General features: G+C 43.8%; 2 protein-coding genes across 2 annotated transcripts in view; one reads left to right on the forward strand and one right to left on the reverse strand.

Annotated features, from left to right (window-relative positions):
• Positions 1-1,563: 1,563 nt before the first annotated feature.
• Positions 1,564-8,644, reverse strand: LOC308269026 (small EDRK-rich factor 1; the record flags this gene model as incomplete). Its single annotated transcript, XM_080704157.1, has 3 exons — positions 8,515-8,644; positions 7,062-7,170; positions 1,564-1,639 (listed from the first exon to the last, which is right to left on the reverse strand). The coding sequence occupies exons 1-3, from the start codon at positions 8,519-8,521 to the stop codon at positions 1,564-1,566; spliced, it is 192 nt and encodes a 63-aa protein (XP_080560283.1). The 5' UTR covers positions 8,522-8,644.
• A 5,350-nt stretch (positions 8,645-13,994) lies between these two features.
• BDP1 (BDP1 general transcription factor IIIB subunit) overlaps positions 13,995-27,438 on the forward strand; it is a gene marked incomplete at both ends in the record, with an annotated part of 101,120 nt that continues 87,676 nt past the window's right edge. The window contains 5 exons of the mRNA XM_080704273.1: positions 13,995-14,206; positions 19,339-19,612; positions 23,157-23,266; positions 25,627-25,686; positions 26,754-26,882. Of these exons, the coding sequence (XP_080560399.1) occupies positions 13,995-14,206; positions 19,339-19,612; positions 23,157-23,266; positions 25,627-25,686; positions 26,754-26,882 (785 nt within the window). The remainder of the gene's footprint in view (positions 14,207-19,338; positions 19,613-23,156; positions 23,267-25,626; positions 25,687-26,753; positions 26,883-27,438) is intronic.

The raw sequence follows: 27,438 nt of genomic DNA on the forward strand, positions 1-27,438 counted from the left end.
CAGCCACCTGAATGCTGGGATTAGAAGCATGCTACACCATGCCCAGCTACTAGCCTTTTTATTCTTTTTTTTTTTTTATGGTACTAGGGTTGGAACCCAGAGGCCTTCTACCTCCGAGTTACACCTCCAGCTCTATTTTTTATTCTTTATTTTGAAACAGGGTCTCACTGAGTTGCAAAGGGCTTCACTAAGTAGCTGAAGCTGTCCTCAAATTGTGATCCTTCCGTCTCAGCCTCCCAAATCCAAATGCTGGGATTACAAGCATACACCACCACCCCCGACCCCCCCAGCCCTAATATTTACTTTTTCTTTCTTTTTATATGGGTCTGGGGATAGAAACCAGGAGAATTCAACCTCCGAGCTACACCCCCTGCCTTATTTTTTTAGTGAGACCTTGTTTCAAAAATAGAAAATAAAAAATAGGGCTGGGGATATAGCTTGGAGTTAGAATGCTGCTCGGTTTAATCGCCAGTATGGCAAAATAAACAAGAGTTGAGGGTATATCTTAGAGGTAGAATACCCCTGGTTTCAACCCCCCAGTTCTGGGGAAAAAATCTACCTTAACTAAGTTTCTGACCAAAAAATTTATTTATATGAGATCCTACTCTTTGATTCAAATCACCTATCTAGTAAATTATATAAATGTTCATTGCTGATAAAAAATAATATTCAAGCCAGTGTTATGGCACACGCTTATAATCTCAGTACTTCGGAGGCTAAGTGAGACAGGAGGAATGAAGATTCACAGCCAGCCTCAGCTACTTAATGAGGCTCACTGCAACTTAGTGAGATGCTGTTTCAAAAAAAAAAAAAAAAAGAATAAAAAATAGGGCTGGGGGTGTAGCTCAGAGGTAGACTGCCCCCCACCCCCGGGTTCAGAATCTCCAGTACCACCAAAAAGATATTAATGTTCAGCCGGGCGTGGTGGCGTACGCTTGTAATCCCCGCGCTTGGGAAGCAGAGATAGGAGGATCATGCAGGTTCAAAGCAGCCGCGCTGGCTTAAGAGACCCTGTTTCCAAATAAAATATATAAAATAGGTCTTGGAGTGTAGCCCAGAAGTAGAAGTGCTTCCAGGAACCCCAGTACTACCAAAAAAAAAAAAAAAAAAAAAAAAAAAATTAATGTTCAGTTGGGCATGGTGGCACATGCCTGTAATTGGGAGGTTGAAACAGGAGGATTGCAGGTTTGCAGCTAACACAGCAATTTAGTGAAGCCCTCTACAACTTAGTGAAACTCTTATTTCAAATAAAAAATAAGATGGGAAAAGGGATATTTCAGAAGTAGAACATTCCTAAGTTCCATCCCCAATTCCACAAAAATAAATAAAAGAATAAATAATAATAATGTTCACCAATATGTTCCATGCATGGTCAATGTTTTATTTCTTGAAGAACAACAGTTCTAAACCATGACACTAAGTCAGGCTCAAAAGTCAAGCTTAAAATAGTTTTATGAGGATAAGTTATAATATACGCAACAACTGTTCACTCTGAGAACTCCTGACCTCAGAGTTTATGATGCACCCAGTTGGCTGTAGCACCCAGGTTTTCCAAAGACCCCGTCATTGTTTCTCTGTTGTCTGCAAAGACTTCTTCTCGTTAGCTACCTTCTGCTTTTGCTGCATTATCTCAGAGTCCCTACAATGGGGGAAAAGACTGTTAGTTGTCAAAGAAAAATGAATTTTGTTCTCACTTGTTTTCAATTCATAACTCATTCAGTGTATTAGAAGATCATTTTTCAGGAGATAAAGACATTCAAGTCTTTGTTTTCATGAATGGGTACAAAATGGAAAGGCAAACACTAGAAGAGGCTTTGAAGTCAGATTGTGTGAGTGAGTGAGTGTGTGTGTGTATGTGGTACTGGGGGTTGAACCCAGGGACATTCTACCTCTAAGCTATACCCCAGCCCTATTTTATTTAATTTTTTAATTTCTTTTGCGGGTCTAGGGATGGAACCCAGAGGCATTTGACCTCTAAGATACACTCTCTGCCCAAATTTTTATCCATCCCTCCCTCCCTCCTTTCTTCTTTTGTGAGGGTCTGGAGATGGAACCCAGGGCTGGGGGTAAAACTCAAGAGGCAGAATGCCCCTGAGTTCAATCCTTAGTACCACCCCCCAAAAAAAGGTTATGTTTAGCCAGTCCTGTTTAGCATAGGCCTGTAAGTCCCAATACTTGAAAGGCTGAGACAGGAAGATCACAGGTTTTTTTTTTCGGTTGTTTTTGTTGCAGGTCTGGGGATGGAACCCAGGGGCATTTGACATCCAAGCTACATCCCCTGCACTATTTTTTTTTTTATTTTTTATTTTGAAACAGGGTCTCACTGAGTTGTGGAGGGCCTCACTAAGTAGCTGAGGCTGTCCGCGAACCATGATCCTCCGGTCTCAGCCTCCCGAATGCTGGGATTACAAGCGTGCGCCAGCACGCCCAGCTTCCTATTTTATTTTTTATTTGGAAAAAAGGTCTCACAAAGTAACTGAGGCTGCCCTTGAACCTGCAATCCTCCTGTCTCAACATCCCAAGTGCTGGGATTATAGGCTTGCTCTACCACTCCCTGTTTACAACTTGATTTTAGAATATGGAGCCAGGAGCTGGGTGTGGTGGTGTATACTTGTAATCTCAGTACTGAAGGGGCTGAGAAAGGCAGATCACAGGTTTAAAGCAAACCTCAGCAACTTAAGACCCTATTTCAAAATAAGAAATAAAGTCAGGTGTGGTGGTGCATGCTTGGAATCCCAGCATTCTGGAGACTGAGACAGAAGGATGTGATTCACAGCCCGCCTCAGTTACTTAGTGAGGCCCTCTGCAATTTAGTGAAACCCTGTTTCAAAATAAAGAATAAGCCAGCGTGGTGGCGCACGCTTGTAATCTCTGCGCTTGGGAGGCTGAGACAGGAGGATCCCACAGGTTTGAAGCTAGCCTCAGCTACTGAGTGAGGCTCTCAGCAACTTAGTGAGACCCTGTTTCCAAAATAAAAATATAAATGGGTCTGGGAGTATAGCCGGTGGTAGAAAGCCTCTGGGTTCCACCTCAAGTACCACAAAAAAAAAAAAAAAAAAAAAAGAATAAAATATATTCAGGTATGGTGGCCCCGCATTTGGGAGGTTGAGACAGGAGGATCATGTTTCGTGGACAGCCTCAGCTACTTGGTGAGGGCCTTTGCAACTCAGTGAGACCCTGTTTCAAAATAAAGAATAAAAAATAGGGCTGGAGGTGTAGCTCAGACAGAGATAGAATGCCTCTGGGTTCCATCCTAAGTTCCACACACACAAAAAAGAGATCCTATCTCAAATTTAAAAATAAAGCACTTGGAGGCTGAGACAGGAGGATTGCACAGGTTTGAAGCCAGCCTCAGCTACTTAGTGAGGCCCTCTGCAACTTAGTTTTCAAAATAAAGAGTAAATTGTTGGTCATGGCACACATTTGTAATCCCAGCATTTGGGAGGCTGAGACAGGAGGATCATGGTTCACAGACAGCCTCAGCTACTTAGGCCCTTTGCAACTCATTGAGACTCTGTTTCAAAAATAAAGAATAATAAAAAAAAAAAATAGGGCTGGGGGTGTAGCTCAGAGATAGAATGCCTCTGGGTTCCATCCTCAGTGTGTCTGTCTGTCTGTCTATCTGTCTGTCTCTCTCTCTCTCTCTCTCTCTCTCTCTCTCACACACACACACACACACACACACACACACACACACACACACACATACACACAATGTTTTTTAAATAAATGGAGCTGGGGTGTGGCTCATATTGAACCCTGGGTTCAATTCTAAATACAAAAAAAAAAAAAAAAAAAGAAGAAGAATATGGGGTTAGGAGGTATAGTTCAGTGGTAGAGCTAAGTGAAAGATTGATCCTTGGGGATCAAAAAGAAAATTATAAAATTAACCTTTAATTAGTTCTCATTAGAAAAACAAATGCATTCATCTTTTCTTATTTCCTTTTGATACTGGGTATTAAATCCAGAAGCATTCTACCTCTGAGGTGCACTCCTAGCCCTATTTAATTTTTTTTTATTTTGAAACGGTCTGACAGCCAGGGATGGTGGTATACACTTGTAATCCCAGTACTTGGTAGGCTGAGACAGGAGGATCATAAGTTTGCAGCCAGCCTCAGAAACTTAGTAAGGCCTTTCCAACTTAGACCCTGTTTCAAAATAAAAAGCCGAACATGGTGGCACACACCTGTAATACCAGTACTTGGGAGGCTGAGATAGGAGGGTCTCAGGTTCTAGGCCAGCCTCAGCTACTTAGTGAGACCCTCTGCAACTTAGCAAGAACTTGTTTCAAAAATAAAGACTAAGCCGGGCGTGGTGGTGAATGGTTGTAATCCTAGCATTTGGGAGGCTGAGACAGGAGGATCGCAGTTTGCGGACAGCCTCTGCTACTACTTAGTGAGGCCTTTTCAACTCAGTGAGACTCTGTTTCAAAATAAAGAAATAAAAAATCGGGCTGGGGGTGTAGCTTGGAGGTAGAATGCCCTTGGGTTCCATCCCCAGGACCGCAGGGGGGGGAAAAAAAAAAAAGACTAGTCGGGCAAAGTAGTGCACACCTGTAATCCTAGTACTTGGAAGGCTGAGACAAAAAAAGAAAAAAAAAAAAGAGAGAAAAAAGAAATAAAATAGGGCTGGAATGGGATGTGGTGGCATACACAAGTATTTGGAAGGCTGACATAGGAGGATTGCAGGTTTTTTGGTTTTTTTTTTTTTTTTTTGGTGGTACTGGGGGTGGAATCCAGAGGCTTTCTACCACCGGGCTATACTCCCAGACCTTTTTAATATTTTATTTTTATTTATTTATTTATTTTTTTGCGGGTCTGGGGATGGAACCCAGAGACATTCGACCTCCGAGCTACACCCCCTGCCCTAGTTTTTTTTTTTTTTATTCTTTATTTTGAAACCGGGTCTCACTGAGTTGCAGAGGGCCTCACTGAGTAGCTGAGGCTGTCTGCGAACCGCGATCCTCCAGGTTTCAGCCTCCCGAATGCTGGGATTACAAGCGTGCGCCACCACGCCCGGCTCTTAATATTTTATTTGGAAACAGGGTCTCACTAAGTTGCTGAAAGCCTCATTAAGTAGCTGAGGATGGCTTCGAACCTGTGCAATCCTCCTGTCTCAGCCTCCCAAGCACGGAGATTACAAGCGTGCGCCACCATGCCCGGCTTGGAAGATTGCAGGTTTGAGGCCAGTCTCAGCAACTTGTGAGCCCCTCTGCAACTTAGTGAAATATTGCTCCAGAATAAAGACTAAAAATATCAGGCTGGGAGTGTAATTTAGATGTAGAATGATTTTAGGTTCTATCCCTAGTACCTCAAAAATAAAATAAAATAAAATAATATAAAATAGGGCTGTGGTATAGAATTTGTCTGTGTAATCCCCATGTACTAAAAAAGAAAAAAGAAAAAAAAATGAGGTCTGCTATGGATCTGCTATATTTATGAGGGTCTAACTACTTTCTGAGGCTGTCCTTTAACCCATGATCCTCCTGTCTCAGCCTCCCAAGTACTGGGTTACACAGTCTTTTGCAATGCTGAAGATTAAACCCTAGGCCTCACACATTGTAGGCAAGTGTTCTGCCACTGAGCTCTAGCTCAAGCCCAATAAGAGAGAAAGAGAGAGAGAGAGAGAGAGAGAGAGAGAGAGAGAGAGAGTGTGTGTGTGTGTGTGTGTGTGTGTGTGTGTGTGTTGCTGTGAATGGAACCCAGAGCCTTATATAGGCTAAGCAGGCATTTTACCATTATGCTACATCACTGGCCCTATTGTCATGGAAGGTCTTATGTCAGAGCTGTGTACATATATCCTCTCCAACTTAATGGATCTTCAAAAGTTAATATTGCTATATATACACTTTTTGGGGGGGGATTGAGCCCAGGAGTATTCTATCTCTGAGCTCAAGCCCTAGCCCTTTATACTTCTTATTTTGAATTAGGGTCTTATGTTGCTGAGTCTGGCCTTGAACCTGTGATCCATCCTCCTCCTGTCTCAATCACCCAAGTATTGGGATTATAAGCATGCATCACCATGCCTGGCTACATATTCTCTTTTGTTACCTCTTTCAGAACAGTCATCACTATAGTTAAGTCAATTGTCATCCAGACTAGTCTGGGTAAGATGTCTACTTTGAAAATGCTGTATCCCAGCTGGGCATGGTGGCGCATGCTTGTAATCCCAGTACTTGGGAGGCTGAGACAAGAGGGTAGCAGGTTCTCAGCCAGCCTCAGCTACTTAGTGAGGCCTTCTATAATTTAGTTAGACCTGTTTCAAGATAAAGAACAAAATATAGGGCTGGGGACGTAGATCAGAGGTAAAATGCCCCTGGGTTCAATCCCCAATACCAAATAAATAAATAAATAAATAAAATGCTGTATCCCTAGCACCTGTGTTTTGCATATAGCAGATGTTATATTTAGCTGAATAAAGTTGTTACAGTTGTGGTGGAGATGTGTGTGATTCTGTGGAAAACTAATGATAGGTTTATTTATGGTGGAGCTAGAGATTGAATTCAGGGGCACTGTACCTCTGAGCTACAACTCTAGCCCTTTTTATTTTGAGACAGGGTCTCACTACATTTTGGAGTTCTTCACTAAGTTGCTGAGGCTGGCAGAGAACCTGCAATCCTGTCTCAGCCGCCCAAGTACTGGGATTACAGGTATGCACCACTTTAAATTCTTCATCTACAGGTTGGGCTGATGATTACTCCATATTGTTTTACCACGCTTGACACAAAATAGACATTCATCACTGTTACCCTTTTCTGTGTTTAAAAATGCTTTTTATTACCGTCGGGCGTGGTGGCGCACGCTTGTAATCCCAGCATTCGGGAGGCTGAGACGGGAGGACTGTGGTTCCTGGACAGCTTCAGCTACTTAGTGAGGCCCTCTGCAACTCAGTGAGACCCGGTTTCAAAATAAAGAATAAAAAACAAGGCAGGGGCTGTAGCTCGGAGGTTGAATGCCCCTGATCCGCAAAAAAAAAAAAAAAAAAAAAAAAGCTTTTTATTCTCCAAAATGTGGCTTCAATCAAGACTTCAGTGACTTAAGAATTCTATTAGTACCACTCACCTCTGCTTTCTCTGTGAGGTAGTCAAACTATCCTCTTTTCTTTTCCCCTTGCTAATTTCCTGGGTTTTCTTCATATTTTTCTGGCGGGCAAGTTCTCGTTGATTCCCACCTATAAAGATAAAGTCAGCCAAGTGAGTGGAATGCTTGTAATTTATCCTGTACTTGGAGGCTGAGATGGGAGGATTGCAGGTTTCCTGCCAGCCTCAGCAATTTAGGCTCTCAACAACTTAAATAAATAGGCCGGGAGTGGTGAAGCTGGTTTGTAATTCCAGCATGTGGGAGGCAGACAGGAGGTTCAGGGCCAGCCTCAGCTACTTAGTGATGCTCTCTGCAACTTAGTAAGACTCTGTTTCCAAATAAAGAATAAAAAATAGGGTGTAGCTTGGAGGTAGAATGCCCATGGGTTCTGTCCCCAGTACAATAAATAAATAAATAAATAAATAAATAAATGAATGAATGAATGCCTGGTGTGGTGGCTCAAAGGTAGAATGTTCCTGGGTTCAATCCTCAGTACAAAAAATAAAATAAGCTGGGTGTGGTGCCTCATGCTTGTAATCCCAGCGCTTGAAAGGCTGAGACAGGAGGATCACACAAGTTCGAAGCCAGCCTCAGCTACTTAGTGAGGGCTCTCAGCAACTTAGTGAGACCCTATTTCCAAATAAAATATAAAATAGGTCTGGGAGTATAGCCTGGAGGCAGAAAGCCCCTGGGTCCCACCCCCAGTATCACCAAAAAGAAAGGAAGGAAGAAAGAAAAAGAAAAGGGCTGGGCATGTGGCCCAGGGGTACAATGCCCTGGGTTCCATTCTCAGTACCCAAAATAAATAAATAAACAGTCATGCTCTTTTCCCCATCTTCAAAACTGTTAATAATTCTATTAACGTGCTCTTATTTAAATGTGTCTGAAGTTTGCTTTAATGGGTAAGCACGTAGAAAGGTTCACTGAGGTGTCCCCAGATCTGACAACTAGGAAACTTAAAGGTAAACACTTAAGAACTTAAGAGTATTTTTATACCGATCTAGGTATCTAGCTATAAATACCAGGGCATCTTAAGCATTCCAGTGGTATGTCCATAGAAGCGAGCATACTAAAATAAGTTCTAGCCTCGAAGGACGTGGGTGGAGAGAGAAAGGCAGACATACAGAGCTCTCTCCTCGCCCAAGTTCAGCCCATCCCCGTCCCACCGCTAACAAATGTAAAACATCACCTGCGAGGCGAGGGGCAGACAAAAGAACTGCGGAGAGCGCAGGGTCCGCGCTCGCCTCCCTCCGCAGGCCTCCGGACCCCGCGGGCCGGAGCCTGCAGCCCGGGAGCCTGCGGGCGCCTCCCCTCGCCCCGGGTGCCCGCCCGCCGAGCGGCCGCGGGCCGGGAGCAGCCGCCCCTCGCCGGCCCGCAGCCCGCTCCCGCCCGCTCCCGCCCTCCGCCGCGGCTTCCCCCCGGTCCGCGCACTCACGGGCCATGCCGACCACCCACGGAGCCTGCGAGAGGCGCTCGGGAAAGCCACGGCAGCCTCGCCCGCTCAGCCGCCGGCGCCACCGGTCGATCGCAAGACTGAGCCCGCGCGGACCCTCGGCGGGGCGACGCCCCCGCCCGCTCAGCCAGCCGCCCCGCCCTCGGAGCGCCGACAACAGCCGCCGGCGTGGCCCGGGAGCCCGCGCGCATGCGCCCGGGGCGGGCCGCCGCCTCCCGTGGGCGTGGCCTCGGATCCCGTGGGCGTGACCTCCGCCTCCGGCCCCGCCCCGCCCGCCCGCGTGACTGGGGGCGCGTCCTGGGTCGAGTACCCGGGCGTGGGTACCGTATGTATACGGTGCCATGCTCTGGAGTTTAACCCGTCGCATTTGATGATAAGCAATAATAATACTACCTTATCTAACTTTTCGACAAAGAACCTTAGCTTTTATTCATCGCCTTGCAAAGGCGCAAAAGGGAGAAAGGTGGTCAAATGGAAGGTTAACTCCGCGGAAGGCCGTGCGAGTCCTTTATATAATTTCCTTCCTTATTTTAGCGATACCCTACAAGGTAGGGCTCACTGCCCTCGTTTTACAGAGAAGACTGAGCTAACAAGGAATTGGTAGCCGTGAGAACCGGATTGTCTCAGTGCCCTTTGTCACGGTTGACTGTGCTAGAGAGCTTTGGGTTACTGGCTCAGGGCTTGGGGTGTGTGGTGGGAAGCAGAAGGCAAGAATCAGAATAGCACAAAACAACCCCAGAGCCTACGCAAAAGCGGAGGACCATCTGCCTTAGCCAGAACCAAATATGTAGATACAGTACAGGACTGGAAAGAGCTTAGTGGTAGAATGCTTGCTAGAATGTCTGAGAATTTCGTTTCAAGCTCCAGCGCACAACACAAAATGAAATAAAAATGATTGTGTGGTCTATTTGATTTTTCTTTCTTCTTTCTTTCTGTATGGTACTGGGGATTGAACCCAGGGGCATTCTATCTCTGAGTGACACCTTAGCGCTATTTTATTTTTTTATTTGAAATGATTTCTCTAAATTGATGAGCCTAGGCTCAAACCTGAGATCCTCCTGTTCCAGCCTCCAAACTACTGGGATTACAGCCACAATGCCCAGTTTAGTTTCTCCTCCTCCTCCTCCTTCTTCTTTTTGGTGGTACTGGGGCTCCTGGAAACCCTTCTACCTCCAGGCTACACTCCCAGACCTATTTTATATATTTTTATTTGGAAACAGGGTCTCTTAAGCCAGTGAGGCTGGCTTCAAACCTGCGAACCTGCGTGATCCTCCTATCTCTGCCCCCCAAGCATGGGGATCACAAATGTGCAGCACCACACCCGGCACTATTTCTTTTTCTTTTTTCTTTTTTTTTCAGTACTGGGATGGAACTAAGGGGCATTCTATCCCGGAGCTATTCCCAAATGCTGGGATTACAAGTGTGGGCCACCACATCTGGCTCTTTGATATTTTGTTTCTAATGTTGCAGGATGTTCTTTTTTTCTTTTTTCTTTCTTTCTTTCTTTTTTTTTTGTGGTACTGGGGTTCCTGGAAGCCCTTCTATCTCTGGGCTACACTCCCAGACCTATTTTTACATTTTTATTTGGAAACAGGGTCTCCTAAACCAGCACGCGCGGCTGGCTTCGAACCTGCGGGATCCTACTGTCTCTGCCTCCCAAACACGGGGATTACAAGCGTGCGCCACCACACCCAGCTACAGGATGTTCTTACAGAATCCTCCTTTCCTTCCAGGAAGGAAGTCAGGCCTTTGCTGTCAGGGAAATTATGTCACAGGTTCAAACACTACTGTAGAGCCAGGCGTGGTGGTGCACGCTTGTAATCCCAGCATTTGGGAGGCTGAGACCTGGAGGATAGTGGTTCGCGGACAGCCTCAGCTACTTAGTGAGGCCCTCTGCAACTCAGTGAGACCCGGTTTCAAAATAAAGAATAAAAAATAGGGCAGGGGGTGTAGCTCGGAGGTCAAATGCCCCTGGGTTCCATCCCCAAACCCGCAAAAAAAAAAAAAAAAAAAAAAAAAAAAAACCCAAAAAAACACTACTGTAGGAAAAATCTCATCTGGCTATTTTTCTTTCCATCATAAAGGCGAACAAATTTCCGAATTGCCCTACCACAAGCCTCTTTTTTTGTTTTTTGGAGGTATGTGGGGTGGACCCAGAGGCTTTCTACCTCTGGGCTATACTCCCAGACCTATTTTTATATTTTGTTTGGAAACAGGGTCTCACTATGTTGCTGAGAGCCTCATTAAGTAGCTGAGGCTGACTTCAAACCAGTGTGATCCTCCTGTCTCAGCCTCCCAAGGGCGGGGATTACAAGGGTGTGTGTGCCACCACGCCCGGCCTACCACAAGTCTCTTATCAGTCTCAATTGTATCATACTTTAAATTTCTTTCATTGTATTTTTTTCTTTTATTTACTGGTGCATTGTAATTATACTCTTCTGGCATTCAATACTTTTTTTTTTTTTTTTTTTTTGCAGATCTAGGGGTTAAACCCAGGGTCATTCTACTTCCAAGCTATACCCCCAGCCCCAATTTTTATTCTTTATTTTGAAACAAAGTCTCACTGCATTGTAGAGGGCCTAAGTGGCTGAGGCTGTCTGTAAACCACTATCCTCCTGTCTCAGCCTCCCAAATGTTGGGATTACAAGCGTGTGCCACCACACCACTTTTCAATACATTCTTAAATTATCTTGTTAATTTATTTGTTGCAGTTTCTCCTCCACAACACAGAAGATTTTTTTTGTTGTTGTTGTTCCACTCTTCTCCATTTGAAGGAGATTAAAAGCCTGGTGCATTCTCACAAAGGGCCTAAAAGAGGCCCTTAGCAACTCAGGGAAACAGTTTCAAAATAAAGAATAATAAAAAAAATAGGGCTGGGGGTGTAGCTCAGAGATAGAATGCCCCTGGGTTCCATTCCCACTACTGCAGGAGAAAAAAAAAAAGTACTCAAATTAACTTGCAAAGTTTTGACTACAATAATTTTTGGATGTTATCACATTAAAAAGGCCATACAGTGAGTGATCTGCCTCCCACAATGTGTTTCTCAGAAATCTAACTTCCTTCCCAGGAGGTAACTATTATCAATTCTTCACACCAGTATTTCTTATCTATGTTCTATTCAATTTAGAATGTCTGAGCCCTGGGGATACTCTGGTGAGTTGGCAAGGCTCTCATACTGTTCAACTGCTCTTGAGGATCTTCTAAAAAATAATGGTGATGCATGTTTGTAATCATAGTATTTGGGAGGTGGAGATAGAATTTCAGGTTCGAGACCAGTCTCAGCAATTTAGTGAGGCCATCAGCAACTTGACCATACCATTTCAAAATTAAAACATAAAAGTCTAGCATGGTGGCAACACACTTGTAATCCCAGAATTTGGGAGACTGAGACTGAAGGATCAGGATTTGTGGACAGCCTCAGCTACTTAGGCCCTTTGCAACGCAATGAGACCCTGTTTCAAAATAAAGAATAAACCAAAGCCGGGGGGGGGGGTGGTGGAGCACGCTTGTAATCCCAGCATTCGGGAGGCTGAGACAGGAGGATCAGGATTTGTGGACAGCCTCAGCTACTTAGTGAGGCCTTCTGAAACTTAGTGAACTCCTGTTTCAAAATAAAGATTAAAAAACAGGGCAGGAGGTGTAGCTCGGAGGTCGAATGCCCCTGGGTTTCATCTCCAGAGGCGGGGAAAAAAAAAAAAAAGAATAAACCAGGCGATGTGGTGCATGCTCGTATTCCCAGCGTTTGGGAGGCTGAGACAGGAGGATCAGGGTTCTCTGCCAGCCTCAGCTACTTAGTGAGGCCCTTTGCAACTCAGTGAGACACTGTTTCAAAATAAAGAATAAAAAATAGAGCTAGGAGTGTAGCTCGGAGTTAGACTGGGTTTCATCTCCAGTACCAAACAGAAGAAAATAAAAATAAATAAAATTTGGCTAAAATTCCCAGTAAACACACATACATACTGGGCCAGTGACTTTTTTTTTTTTTTTTTGGTGGTGGTACTAGGGGTGGAACCCAGAGGCTTTCTACCTCCGGGCTATACTCCCAGACCCATTTTATATTTTATTTGGAAGCCAAGTGTGGTGGCGCACGCTTGTAATCCCTGTGCTTGGGAGGCTGAGACAGGAGGATCAAAGCCAGCCTCAGCTACTTAGTGAGGCTCTCAGCAATGTATTGAGACCCTGTTTCCAAATAAAATATAAAATAGGTCTGGGAGTATATCCCGGAGGTAGAAAGCCTCTGAGTTCAACCCCAAGTACCACACACACACAAAAAAACCTATATTTTATTTGGAAACAGGGTCTCACTAAGTTGCTGAGGCTGGCTTTGAACCTGCGTGATCCTCCTGTCTCAGCCTTCCAAACGCGGGGATTACAAGCGTGCGCCACCACGCCTGGCTGGGCCAGTGATTTTGACAGTTAAAAATACACATACGGCCGGGCGTGGTGGCGCACGCTTGTAATCCCCGCGCTTGGGAGGCAGAGACAGGAGGATCGCGTAGGTTCGAAGCCAGCCATGCGCGCTGGCTTAGGAGACCCTGTTTCCAAATAAAAGTGTAAAAATAGGTCTGGGAGTGTAGCCCGGAGGTAGAAAGGCTTTCAGGAACCCCAGTACTACCACCACCACACACACACACACACACACACACACACACACACACACACACACACGCCGGGCGTGGTGGCACACACTTTTAATCTCAGTATTTGGGAGGCTGAGATGGGACGATTACAGGTTCGTGGCCAGCCTCGCAACTTAGTGAGGCCCTGCGCAATTTAGTGAGACCCTGTTTCAAAACAAAGAATACAAAATTGGGTTGGGGGTTAAAGTCAGTGGTTGAATGCCACTGGGGTCAATCCCTAGCACCGTAAAACAAACACACATATACACTCACACGAGAATGATTTTAAGTTTCCAAATGGTTTGCATCGAGGGGGGGGCTGGGAGTGTAGCTCAGCGGTAGAATGCATGCTCGGCATGCCAGAAGCCTCAGTTCGATTCCCAGCACAGGAGGAAGAAAAATAAAAATGCCCGAGTTTCCGAATCGACTGCTTTCCCTCTCTTTTCAACAACACCTGCAGAAGAGCATCCACGTGCGCTTCACAGTTTCGCGCTTCTCAGTTTCCGGTTCACAGGTAACGCCAGCTCCCGGTAGTTTCCATGGCTTTCGGCGCCAGAGTTTGACGTCATCGTCGGCGCCGGGTGATGACGCATCAGTTCCGACGTCCTCTGCGGGCGGGGCAGCGGAGAGGAGGGAGAAACTTAGTGTGGCAGGGTCATGAAGAAGAGGCGGTGGCGGGAGAGAGGCGGCGGCGGCGGGCGTGCGACACTGCGGTAGCGGCCGCGAGGCCGGTGGCGTGGCTGTGTGAGGAGGCCGTAGGTCCTAAACCCCTCTCGGGCAGCGGCCGGGGCTCGGGGCTTAGCGCGGCGGTGGAGCCGCCTCCCCGGGCCCCCTGGCTCCGCCATGTTCCGCAGGGCACGCCTTAGCGTGAAGCCGAATGTCAGGCCTGGTATTGGCGCCAGGGGCTCCACCGCGCCCAACCCACAGCGTGGACAGGAGTCTCCCGGGCCGCCGGAGCCTGCCGCGGAGGCCGCTCCGAAGCCAGCGGAGCCCGCAGATGTGCCCGCGGTGGAGCCCGGGGGCGCGGAGCCCCAGGAAAGGACTCCGAGGAGCAGGTAAGTGCTTGCAGCGGGAGGATGAATCTGAGCAGAAGAGCTCCGGAGGAGGACTCCCTGGATTGCACTGGGGTCCTGATGAAACCACTCCAAACCGCAGTTTGTCCCTCTGATCCGCAGGGTGTGGCTAGTCTGGGTGTTTTCGTGGTCTAAGTATTCTCGAGGCGACCTGGTGGGAATCCAAGTATCGTGGAGCGAGAAAGAGCTACATTGCCTTTTGAGAACTTAATGGTCTTCGTTTTTCATTCTGTTTTTCATTCTTCTAGAGGGGAGTAGCTATTAAAAGATTGAATGTATTATAAAACGGAACGTCTCCCTTCTTTATCCAGGGCGGGGGATCGAACCGTGGACCATGAGCATACGGGGCAAACTCTCCACCGCTGAGCCATTTTCCTGGCTTTGCTTTTCTCATGATTTGTGTCAATAGGAAGGACTGTCGTTGGTTGCTTTGGGCAGAGGGTGCGTGCCTTTACTTTGTCGATGTTTTCCGAATCAAGAATATGGCTTTAACGTCTTGTGCCACGTTTGGGTTACGGATATCCCCCTCCCCCCACTTTTTTGGGGCAGTACTGAGGATGGAACCCAGGGGCTTTCTACTTCCGAGATACATCCCCAGCTCTATTTTTTATTCTTTATTTTGAAACAGTGTCTCACTGATTTGCAAAGGGCCTCACTAAGTATTAGCTGAGGCTGGTCTTGAATCGTGATCCTCCTGTCTCAGCCTCCCAAATGCTGGGATTACAAGCGTGCGCCACCAATCCCGGCTTGGATTTCTCTTTTTAATTTAACAACTTAAGTAGACTTTTTCTAGACAGAGTTTATTCTAATATATATATATATATATATATATATATATATATATTGCCTTATATTGCCTTCTTTGGGGTGTTATTGTGGGAATTAGACATAATTTATGTAAACTGCCTTGCACAGGACTGGCAGAATAGTTGCTCTGCCAAAGTTTTTAGCAGATCGTGCAAAGTAATTAAATTTGCGACCTGCCAGTTCAATAAGATGGGCTTTTTTTTTGGTGGTACTGGTGATAAAACCCAGGGGATTTTTATATCCGGGTTACATTCTCAAACCTATTTTGTATTTTATTTGGAAACAGGGTCTCACTGAGTTGCTGAGAGCCTCACTAAGTAACTGAGGCTGGCTGTGAGATCCCCTTGTCTCAGCCTCCCGAGTACTGGGATTACAAGTGTGCACCACCACGGCAGGGTCCTTGAACTCAGTTTTTTTTTTTTTTTTTTTTTGGTGGTACTGGGGTTCCTGGAAGCCCTTCTACTTCCGGGCTACACTCCCAGACCTATTTTATATTTTTGAAACAGGGTCTCCTAAGCCAGCGCGCGCAGCTGGCTTCGAACCTGCGCGATCCTCCTGTCTCTGCCTCCCAAGCGTGGGGATTACAAGCGTGCGCCACCACGCCCGGCTTGAACTCAGTTTTTGATACCACACATCAGAGGAAACAGTAAACAACCAGCCCTGTTAAGTGACAGTGAGATGATACAAATTCTGTTTATAATGTGACAGAAAAGTGAAACTTTTTAATTTTGATGGGCAGAACTTCTCTCCACCTGAACTGGTGCTGGGTGTAGGGTTTTATATCAGTAGTGATGGCTTATTAATTTTCAAGTTTCTTACATGAATCTGTTTCAAAATTTATACTCAAAATGGATGTATCAGTACCAGTCACTATTAAACTAATAAAATTGTCAGATTTTGTTAACTCTGTGGGAGTGCATGATGATTGATAATTTAATAAATTGTAGCAACACTGAGCTTGTTTTTGTGCTAAGGATTGAACCCAGGGGTGTTCTACCTCCCAGGTATACTCCTAGCCTCCCCCTTTTTGTTGTGTTTCTGGGAATAGAACCCAAGGGCATTCTACCTCTGAGCTACGTCTGCAGCCCTACTTTTTATTCTTTATTTTGAAACAGGGTCCCATTAAGTCACAGAGGGCCTTACTAAGTAACTGAGGCTGTCCTCGAATCTTTGATTCTCTTTTCTCAGCCTTCCAAGTACTGGGATTACAAGCGTGTGTCACCATGCCCAGCTCACCACTAGCCCCCATTTATTATTTTTTGTTTTTGAAGCAAGGTCTTGTGAGGTTGCTCAGAGCCAAGTCTAGCTTTGAACTTGTAACCCTCCTGTCTCAGCCTTTGAAATACTGGGATTATAAGGCCACCATGCCAGGTTTAGGGAGGTTTTATTTTTTATTTATTTATTTATTTATTTATTTATTTATTTATTTATTTTGCGGGTCTGGGGATGAAACTCAGGGGTATTCGACCTCCAAGCTACACCCCCTGCCTTACTTTGAAACAGGGTCTCACTAAGTTGCGGAGGGCTTCCCTAAGTAGTTGAGGCTGTCCGCGAACTGTGATCCTCCTGTCTCAGCCTCCTGAATGCTGGGATTACAAGCGTGTGCCACCATGCCCGGCTCTTTAGGAAGGTTTTAAAGAAAGCATGATGGTACATTCTTGTAATTCCAGTACTTGGAAGGCTGTGACAGGAGGATTATAGATTCAAGAACGGTATCAGCAACTTAATGAGGCCTTCAGCAATTTAGCCAGACCTTGTTTTCTTTCCTTTTTTTTTTTTTAATTTTATTTATTTTTTTTGTGGGTCTGGGGATGGAACCCACGGGCATTCTACCTCCTAGCTACACCCCCAGCCTTATTTTTTTTTTGCTATTTTTTTTTTACTTTTTATTAAAATTTTTTTATTGGTGTATTATATTCATACATCATATTGGGGTAAAAAACTTGTGTGTACATACATGTACACATCACTGATTTCACCCCTACCCAATACCCACCCCATTCCCTCCCCATCCCTCCCTCCCTTGCTTGGCTTAGTGGTTGACTTAGATATGTTTAAGTACATTGTGTGTTTTAGAGAATTTCCTTCTTCCCCACTCCCATCCCCTCATTTAGGTTGTTTTGTTTGTTCCCCTATAGGATTTCCTTTTTCATCTAGAGTTCCTCCTATGACCCATTTCTCCTTAGCTTTCACATAGTCTGGAGTGATTATAATTGGTTTGCCTCTGAATGTCACTTGGCCTTTTTTTTGTGTGTGTGTGGGTCTGGGGATGGAACCCAGGGGCATTTGACCTCTGAGTTACACCCCCTGTCCTATTTATTCTCTATTTTGAAACCAGATCTCACTGAGTTGCAAAGGGCCTCACTAAGTAGCTGAGGCTGTCTGTGAACCGCAGTCATCCATTCTCAGCCTCCGAAATGCTGGGATTACAAGTGTGAGCCACCACGCCCGTCTTCAGACCTTATTTTTTTATTTTTTTACTTTTTTACTTTTTTATTATATTTGGTAGTACTGGGGGTAGAACCCAGGGGCTTTCTACCTTTGGGCTATATTCCCAGACCTATTTTATATTTTATTTGGAAACAGGGTCTCACTCAGTTGCTGAAAGCCTCACTAAGTAGCTGAGGCTGGCTTTGAACCCGTGCGACCCTCCTGTCTCAGCCTCCCAAGCGCGGGGATTACAAGTGTGCGCCACCACGCCCGGCTAAGAAAAATGTTTTAAATAAAACTTATTGTAACTTCTGTCATAATTAGCATAAATTTCAAGTCATTGATTTTTTTCCCCCCCCTGTATTGGGAATGGAACCCAAGGGCATTCGACCTCCGTGCTATACCCCCAACCCTATTTATTTATATATTTTTTGCAGTACTGGGAATGGAACCCAGCGACAGTGTACCTCCGAGTTACAACCTCAGTCCTATTTTTTATTCTTATTTTGAAACAGGATCTCACTGAGTTGTGAAGGGCCTCACTAAGTGGCTGGGGCTGTCCTCAAAGCGTGATCCTCCTGTCCCAGCCTCCCAAATGCTGGGATTACAAGTGTGTGCCATCATACCTAGTTCCCTATTTTTTTATTCTTTATTTTGAAACCAGGTCTTACTGAATTGCAAAGAGCCTCACTAAGTAGCTGAGGCTGGCCTTGAACCTAGATCTTCCTGTCTCAGCCTTTCAAATGCTAGTATTACAAGCATAGACCACCACACCCGGCTTGATTTTTTTTTTTTAATACATATTTTTGGGCCTGGCGTGGTGGCGCACTCTTATAATCCCCACGCTTGGGAGGCTGAGACAGGAGGATTGCACAGGTTCAAAGCCAGCCTCAGCTGCTTAGTGAGGCTCTCAGCAAGTTAGTGAGACCACGTTTCCAGATAAAATATAAAATAGGTCTGGGAGTATAGCCCAGAAGGAGAAAAGCCCCTGGGTTCCACCCCCAGTACCACCAAAAAAAAAGAAAAAAATATAATATATAAATTATATATATATATATATTATATAAGTATATATGTAAATATACATATATGTAAATATATATTTTTTTCCTGGGATTTACAGGTGTGTGGCACCATGCCTGGCTTTGATTTTTTTTTTTTAATAATGAGTCTTTACAGTTTTATTAGTCGTATTACTGTTATTATTATTATCATCATTTGTGTGTTGTTATTTGTGTGTGTGTGTGGTCCCAGGGATTGAACCTAGGGGCATTCTACCTCTGAACTACAGCCTCAGCTCTATTTTTTATTCTTTATTTTGAAACAGTCTCTCTAAGTTGCAGAGGGCCTCACTAAGTAGCTGAAGTTAGCTGCAAAGCTGCAATTCTTCTGTCTCAGCCTCCCAAGTACTGGGATTGCAAACATGCCTCACCATGCCAGGCTAGCCCTTGTTATTTTTTTAATTTTTGGAAACAGGGTCTTGGTAGATTGCTGAGAGTCTTGCTATATTGCTGAGGCTGTCCTCAAATCTGCAATCCTCCTGTATCAGTCTCCTGAATTCTGGGATTATAGGTGTGTACCACTGTGCCTGATTCAGACTAGGCTGTAAAACTAGCATGTAAGCTGGGCCTGCTGGTGTAGGCTTTTAATCCTAGTACTTGGGAGGCTGAGAATGGAGGATTGGAGGTTCTCAGCTGGCCTCAGCAATGTAGACCATCTGCAACTTAGTGAGACCTTGTTTCAAAATAAAAATAAAATAGGGCTAGGGGTTTAATTCCAACATAGAATGCTCCTGGGTTCCATCCTGGTACTATAGCAGACAAACACAATTGTATATTAAAGACTTACTGTGTCTTTTTTTCTTGTAATTTCAACAGTGATGAAAAAATTGGTGATGAAAATAATGTTGAAGAATCCAGTAAATCATCTACCATTTCACTGAGAAGAAAGAGAGTATCAAGTACTTCTAGTCTAGTTAAACCTAGAGTCAATGTTCCTTCACAGTCTCATCCCTTGTCTACAGTTAATCAAGACACGCCACAGCCAAACCCTGTTCCAACAAAAGAAAGACAGCTGTGCTCAGACAGATATCGAATATATAAAGCCCAGAGACTAAGGGAAATGTTAAAAGAAGAATTGAGAAAAGAGAAGGTAAGAGAGGAAAAATTAAAAAAAATTTTTTCCGGGGGGTTCTGGGGATTGAACTCAGGGATGTTCAACTTGTGAACTATATCCCCAGCCCTCTTTTTTTTTTTATTTTGAAACAGGGTCTTTCTAAGTTGTGAGGCTGGCCTTGAACCTGCGATTCTCCTCTCTCAGCCTCCCAAGTATGGGGATTACAGGCGTGTGCCTCCACGCCTGGCTGGAAAACAGTTTTGATGTTCCCTGCTCAGATTCTGTTTTTAGGTCAGTATGGCATCATTTGGAAGAAAAATGAACATTTATGGAAAATCAGAATAACATCTCTATGCTAATGGACTATTCTGTTAATAGAATGTTTGAGAAATACAGTAGTCCTCATAGACTTTTTTTTACTGATAACAGTTTTATATATCTTATTCACTTATGGTTTTCATTGTTGTTGGTGAAGTTACAAATACAAATTTTATTAACATTCATAGGTACACACAGCACATTTGTAAAGTAAACCCACATTCAGATTTTTTTTTTTTTTTTTTGGTGGTACTGGGGTTCCTGGAAGCCCTTCTACCTCTGGGCTACACTCCCAGGCCTATTTTTACATTTTTATTTGGAAACAGGGTCTCCTAAGCCAGCGCACATGGCTGGCTTCGAACCTGCGCGATCCTCCTGTCTCTGCCTCTCAAGCGCGGGGATTACAAGCGTGCGCCACCACGCCCGGCCAGATATTTTTGTATAAACATGTCCATGTGAGCTGTGTGTGGTGGTACATGCCTATAATTCCAGTACTTTGGAGGCTAAGACAGAAGGATCCTAGTTTCCAGGGTAACCTCAGTAACTTAGTGAGACTCAGTTTAAAAAAAAATAAGTGGGGCGTGGTCGCGCATACTTGTAATCCTAGTACTTGGAAGGCCGAGACAGGAAGATTGTGCATCTTTGAAGCCAGGCTTTGGTACTTGGTGAGACCTTGTTTCCAAATAAAATATAAAATAGGTCTGGGAGTATAGCCCGGAGGTAGAAAGCCCTTGGGTTCCATCCCCAGTACCACAAGTAAAACAGTCTTGGGAAGCCGGATGTGGTGGTGCATGCTTGTAATCCCTGTGCTTGGGAGGCTGAGACAGGAGGATTGTACAGGTTTGAAGCCAGCCTCGGCTACTTAGTGAGGCTCTCAGCAACTTGGTGAGACCCTGTTTCTAAATAAAATATAAAATAGGTCTGGGAGTATAGCTCGGAGGTAGAAAAGCCCCAGGGTTCCACCCGCAGTACCCCCCCACCCCCCCACAAAAACCCCCCAAAAATGATCTGGGTATTTTGTTTGGAGTTAAAATAAAATGCGCCTGGATTCAATTCCCAGTACAAAAAAAAGTCCATGTGACATGTTATATCTGTTGTAATTAAAACAAGTATAGTTGAGCGATATGAATTAGTAAAGTTTTCTAAATTGACAGTATCTCAGATTACAAATGGGAGAAATCTGAGGGGTTCATTAAAAAAAATTTTTTTTTCCTTTTGGGTACTAGGAATTCCAGCAGCATTCTACTTCTCGTTACATCCCTAGCCCTATTTTACTTTTTAGTTTTTAGTACTGGGGATTGAACCCAGGGTAATTATATTTCCTAGCCACACTCTTCGAGCCGTTTTATTCTAGGATCTCACTAGGTTCATGAGAGGCTCATTACCTGTGTTTAGGCTGTCCTGTAACCTGTAGTCCTCCTGTCTCACCTTCCAAGTACTAGGATTACAAGTGTGATGCCTGGCCTATTTTTTAATTTTTGAAATGGGGTCTCACAAAGTTCTGGAGGGTCTGAGGTTGGCTTTGACTTTATAATTCTCCCGTCTCAGCCTCCCAGAAGTTGAAATCATAGGCGCACACCAGCAGATTTGGCTCTTTTATTTTTTTCTTTTTATAGTACTGGGGTTTGAACCCAGGGGGATTCTACCTCTGATCTCTACTGTTAGCCCTATTTTTCATTCTTTATTTTGAAATAGGGTCTCACTAAATTGCAAAGAGCCTCACTAAGGAGTAGTTGAGGCTCTGTGCAAACCTGTGATCTTCCGGTCTGTGACACCATGTGTCTACCTGGCTCTTTTTTTTTTTTTTTTTGGGTCTGGGGATGGAACCCAGGGGAATTTGACCTCTGAGCTACACCCTGCCCTATTTTTTATTCTTAATTTTGAAACAGGGTCTCACTAAGTAGCTGAGGCTGTCCACGAACTGCGATCCTCCGGTCTCAGTCTCCCAAATGCTGGGATTACAAGCATGTGCCACACATCTGGCTACCTGGCTCTTTTTAATCTTGAAGACCTTCTTGGGAGGCTGAGACAGGAGGAGTGCACAGGTTCGAAGCCAGCCTCAGCTACTTAGTGAGGCTCTCATCAACTTAGTGAGACCCTGTTTCCAAGTAAAATATAAAAGAGGTCTGGGAGTGTAGCCCAGAGGTAAAAGGCCCCTGAATTTTATCCCCAGCACAACACCCCCCCCCACACACACACACAATCTTGAAGACTCATTTTGTTTTTCTAGACCGTTGTAACAATAGTGAAGTATGTTAATACTCAAGTTTAGAACCTTAATTTCATCCCTGTAAGGGTTACAAGTGTGGGCCACAGTGCCCGGCTATTTATTTTGAAACAAGGTCTCACTAAGTTGTGGAGGGCCTTACTAAGTAGCTGAGGCTTTCCAGGAACTTGTGATCCTCCTGTCTTGGCCTCCTAAGTACTGGGATTACAAGAGTGTGCCGCCACTCCCGGCACCACTTCTTTTTTTTTTTAAAGCACTGAAGATTGAACCCAGGGACATTCTATCTTCAAGCTACACATTCAGCCCTTTTTTTTCCCCCCCAGTACTGGGGGTTGAACCCAGAGACATTCTACTTCCAAGTTACACCCCTAGTCCTAGTTTTTATTCTTTTTTTTTTTTTTTTTTTTGCGGGTCTGGGGATGGAACCCAGGGGCATTTGACCTCTGAGCTACACCCCTGCCCTATTTTTTATTCTTTATTTTGAAACCGGGTCTCACTGAGTTGCAGAGGGCCTCACTAAGTAGCTGAGGCTGTCTGCGAACTGTGATCCTCCAGGTCTCAGCCTCCTGAATGCTGGGATTACAAGAGTGCGACACCATGTCCGGCTTTTTTTTTATTCTTTTTTTTGAAACAGGGTCTTACTAAGTTGCCAAGGCCTAACTAAGTAGCTGAGACTGGCCATGAACCCGGATCCTCCTGTCTCAGCCTCCTAAATGCTAGGATTACAAGCCTGCACCACCATGCCTGGCTATTATTTTTTGGTTTGAAATAGTGTCTCGCTACATTATAGAGGATGTCCTGGAACCTGTGATCCTTCTGTTTCAGCCTCCCAAGTACTTGGATTACAGGCATATGCCACTATTTTAATTACCACTATTTTAATTATAAAAGTTTTTCCCTAAAATTAGGCATAACTGTAGTAGGAATAAAAGCACTTTTAGTAAATTTAGTAATAGGTTGTATATTTGAATATAGAACATCTGAAATTCTTATGTATTTATAAAAGTGGATCCCTGTGTGTGTTTGTATATATAGAAACAATGGAAAAACAAATATGCTATTAATGAAAGTCAGAGGCTACCAGATCGTTCAAAAATGACTATGAGAGACTTCATTTATTACCTGCCAGATAACAATCCAATGACGTAAGTAGAATTTATTTTTGTACTAGTTTCTTTGGGTATGTAGTAATTTACATACCACTTTTAGAATGTAGTTTCATGGTGACAAAATTTTAGCACATATGCTATCCTTTCAGACAAAATTTTATAACTATTAGTAATATCTTCTCCTTTTTCTTTTTGTGTATAGTACTAGAGGTTGAGCCAAGGGCTTCACACTTAAGCACTCTACCATTGAGCTACTTCCCCAGCCTTTTTAAGACAGGGTCTTGCTATTATCCAGGCTGGCCTTGAACTTTCTATCCTCTTGCTTCAGCCTCCTAAGTAGCTGGGAGTACAGATGTGTGGCGCCTCTCTCCTGGCTCTTGTTTTCTCTTCTCTCATCCTGGGGATTGAAGCCAGGTCCCTGCATGTGGCAAGTACACGTTCTGCTGCTGAATTGATATTTCAAGCAGTTGCTTTCTGATATTAAAAATAAGTTACCTTGCCGTATGTAGTGGTGCATGCTTGTAATCCCAGCATTTGGGAGGCTGAGACAGGAGGATTGCGCTTCACAGACAGCCATTGAGGCCCTTTGCAACTTAGATCCTATTTCAAAAAATAAAATGACTTAAAAATAGGGCTGAGGTGTATCTCAGAAATACTATGCCTCGGGGTTCCATCCCCAGTACTGCCCCCCCCCCCATATATATATATATATGAAACAAAGAAAACTTAATTTTTTATTTTTATTTTTAAATTGGGTATGGTGGCACATGCTTTTATTTTATTTTATTATTTTATTTATTTATTTTTTTGATGGTACTGGGGATGGAACTCAGAGGCCTTCTACCTCCGGGCTACACTCCTAGACCTATTGAAATTTTATTTGGAAACAGGGTCTTTTAAACCTTCGAACCTGCGCGATCCTCCTATCTCAACCTCCTAAGTGCGGGGATTACAAGTGTGTACCACCACGCCTGGCATTTTATTTTTATTTTTTGCAGTACTGGGATGTAACCCATGGACCTTCTACTTCTGAACTATACCCCTAGCCCAAATTTTTATTCTTTAATTTGAAACAGGGTCTCACTGGGTTTCAAAGGACCTCACTAAGTACTTAGCTTAGGCTCTCTGCGAACTGCGATCATCCTGTCTCAACCTCCCAAACTGAACACTGGGATTACAGGTTTACAAGCCTTTGCCACCATGCCCGGCTTCTTTGTTAACTCTTCCCCTTCCTTCCTTCCTTCCTTCCTTCCTTCCTTCCTTCCTTCCTTTTTTGTGGAGGGCCTCACTTCGTATCTGAGATGGCTATGATCCTGCAGTCTTCCTGTCTCAGCCTCCCAGGTACTGGGATTGCAAGTGTGCATCACCACACCTGGCTGCAATTTCTATTTCTTATATACCAAATCCTGATCTCAAGGAGTTACCTAGTTATGTCTTATGTGATTAAATAGTGGTAGTTGAGCAAGTTTTTCAAGAGTTAAGTTTCTTTAATCAAAGTGAGCCTAGGTGGGGTATGAGAACCGAAGACATACAAATACATCTTATCGTTATGTTTGTGATAGTTTAGCAGATGGAGATAGCATTCTCTTTGTAGACCTTTTTTGGGTATACCAGGTCTTTCATTCAGTTGAAGGAAGTGCCAGAAACCTAGATTTTGAGTTATTTGGTGTGTGAGCATTGGAGACAAACTGCCTAGGTTGCCTCATGCTTCTGGAACAGAAACCTCCCTTAACTGAGGAATCAGAGGGTAAGAACATTTCCCAAGTGTGCACCACCATGCCTGACTGATGACAAGTTTTTTTTTTTTTTGGTGTGTGTGTGTGTTTGGTACTGGGGATGGAACCCCCAGGAGCATTCTACCCCCAAACTACACCCCCTGCCCTATTTTTCATTCTTTATTTTGAAACAGGGTCTCATTGAGTAGCTGAGGCTGTCCGCAAACTGATCCTTCAGTCTCAGCCTCCCAAATGCTGGGATTAAAAGCGTGTGCTACTACGCCTGGTTTATTCTTTAGTTTTGAAACAGGGTCTCAGTAAGTTGCAAAGGGCCTCACTAAGTAGCTGAGGGTGGCTGCAAACTTGTGATCCTCTTGTCTCAGTCTCCCAAATACTGGGATTCCAAGCATGCACCACCATGCCCAGCTGATGACAAGTTTAAATTGAAAAATGTTTTTCCCTGGGGATCCAACCTAGGACCTTGTGCATGCTAAGCCTGATAAAACTCCAGCTGTGACTGAAAACTTGATTATTGGATTGCACCATTAATAATGAAGTGCTGCAGTGTATTTAAACAAAACAAATAGAAGTTAAGATCATTTTTTTCTTGTCTACAGAGGGAATTGACAAGATACAAACAAGACTTATTAAAAGTATTCTGTTTTGTGTGTGTTTAATTAGGTCTTCATTGGAACAAGAAAAGAGAACTGAGAAGTCATCGGCTCCAGTCCAGTCCAGAGAGTAAGCATCCTGTTTTGTTTTAATGTTTTCTATTATGGATATACTTTTAAAAAGTGTAATAAAATGATGCTTCCTATTATAATTATGTTTTATTTGATTGGCTTTTTATATTTATTGTGATGTGGAGGATAGAACTTGGAATTTGTGCCTGCTAGGCAAGCACTCTACCACTGAGCTGCAATCCTAGGGCTCGCTCTCTCTCTCTCTTTTTTTTCTTTTCTTTTCCCAACCGGGGCATTCTAACTCTGAGCTGCACCTCAGTCCTATTTTTCAATTCTTTATTTTGAAACAGGGTCTCACTAAGTTGCAGAAGGCCTCAGGAAGTAGCTGAGGCCCCAGCTCTTTTTCTTTCTTTCTTTTTTTTTTTATTTGGTGGTGCTAGGGGTGGAACCCAGGGGCATTCTACCTCTGAGCTGCACCTCCAGCCCTATTTTTTATTCTTTATCTTGAAAAAGGGTCTCATTGATTTGCAAAGGGCCTCACTAAGTAGATGAGGCTGGCTGTGAACCTAGATCCTCCTGTCTCATTCTTCCAAGTCCTGGGATTACAAGCATGCATTACTTTTTACTTGGAAATGGCCTCAATAAGTAGCTGAGGCTGGTTGTGAACCTGCAACCCTCCTGTTGCAGCCTCCCAAGTACTGGGATTACAAGCGTGTGTCACCACACCTAGGGTTCTAACAACAACAACAAAACCCTTTTGTTTTGCTCTACCCTACTTTTGTAATGTAGACCCAAAGTAACATATTTTTCGTAAGGCTCAAATGAGTGAAAATATTGACGGTTATTCTGAAGAGTTAATAAAATGATCTGAAAAATAGTGCTGTGTAACTGTAAGATTGTTACTGTTAATTCTATAAGAAGTAGATGGTTTGTTTTAATACTATATTGAAATAGAAAAGGTGACCACTTATTTTCTTTCTTTATTTCTTTATTTCTTTTTGGTGCTGGAATTGTACCCAGGGTCTTGGCACATGCTAAGTACATGCACTAGCACTGAGTTATATATCCAGGCACAAGAGACATTTTTCATCGTTGCATAAATTAACTTATCTTTACATTTAGTAGACAAGAAAGTAAGAGTACTCTTGATGCTGAAGATAATGAAGAAATGGAAGAAGACACAGATGATGGGCCTTTGCTGGTTCCTCGAGTGAAAGTGGCGGAAGATGGTTCTATTATTTTGGATGAAGAGAGGTAAATTAGAGAGATTGAGTGTCGTTTCATAAGAACAGGTGTGCTTTGTCTACAGAGAGATCTTGTTTCTGCCTCTCTCATCATCAATTAGACCCTGGTGTTTATATTTGAATTATGAATGGTCTAAATAGAAAAGTGGGTTATACCTTCTTTTCCTCCTTTTTTACTCCCGTTCTTCCTTTCAACAATTTCTCACTAAATTGCCCAGTCTAGCCTTGAACTTGAAATCCTTTCACTCTCTCTATGCCTTTGGGCTTTCCCACCCAACCAGTAGTTGGAATTATAGGTGGCATATCACTGTGCCCAGCTATTTTTTTTTTTTTAGCAATTTTTATGTGTTTTCTATGAGAAGAGGATACTGTGCCCTGCAGTACATTAATCTTCCACCATTGCTTTACTGACAACTAGTGGCTGAGTGGAGCTGCTCAACTTTTCACATGTTCTCCACTGAGCAAAGATTTCTAGCATGGGCTTAATCTTGAAAACAGTATTCAAGTTTATTTATTTATTTATTTATTTATTTATTTATTTATTTATTTATTTATTTATTTTTTGC

This window comes from Muscardinus avellanarius, assembly GCF_963383645.1.
Source record: "Muscardinus avellanarius genome assembly, chromosome: 1".
Lineage (NCBI taxonomy): Eukaryota > Metazoa > Chordata > Mammalia > Rodentia > Gliridae > Muscardinus > Muscardinus avellanarius.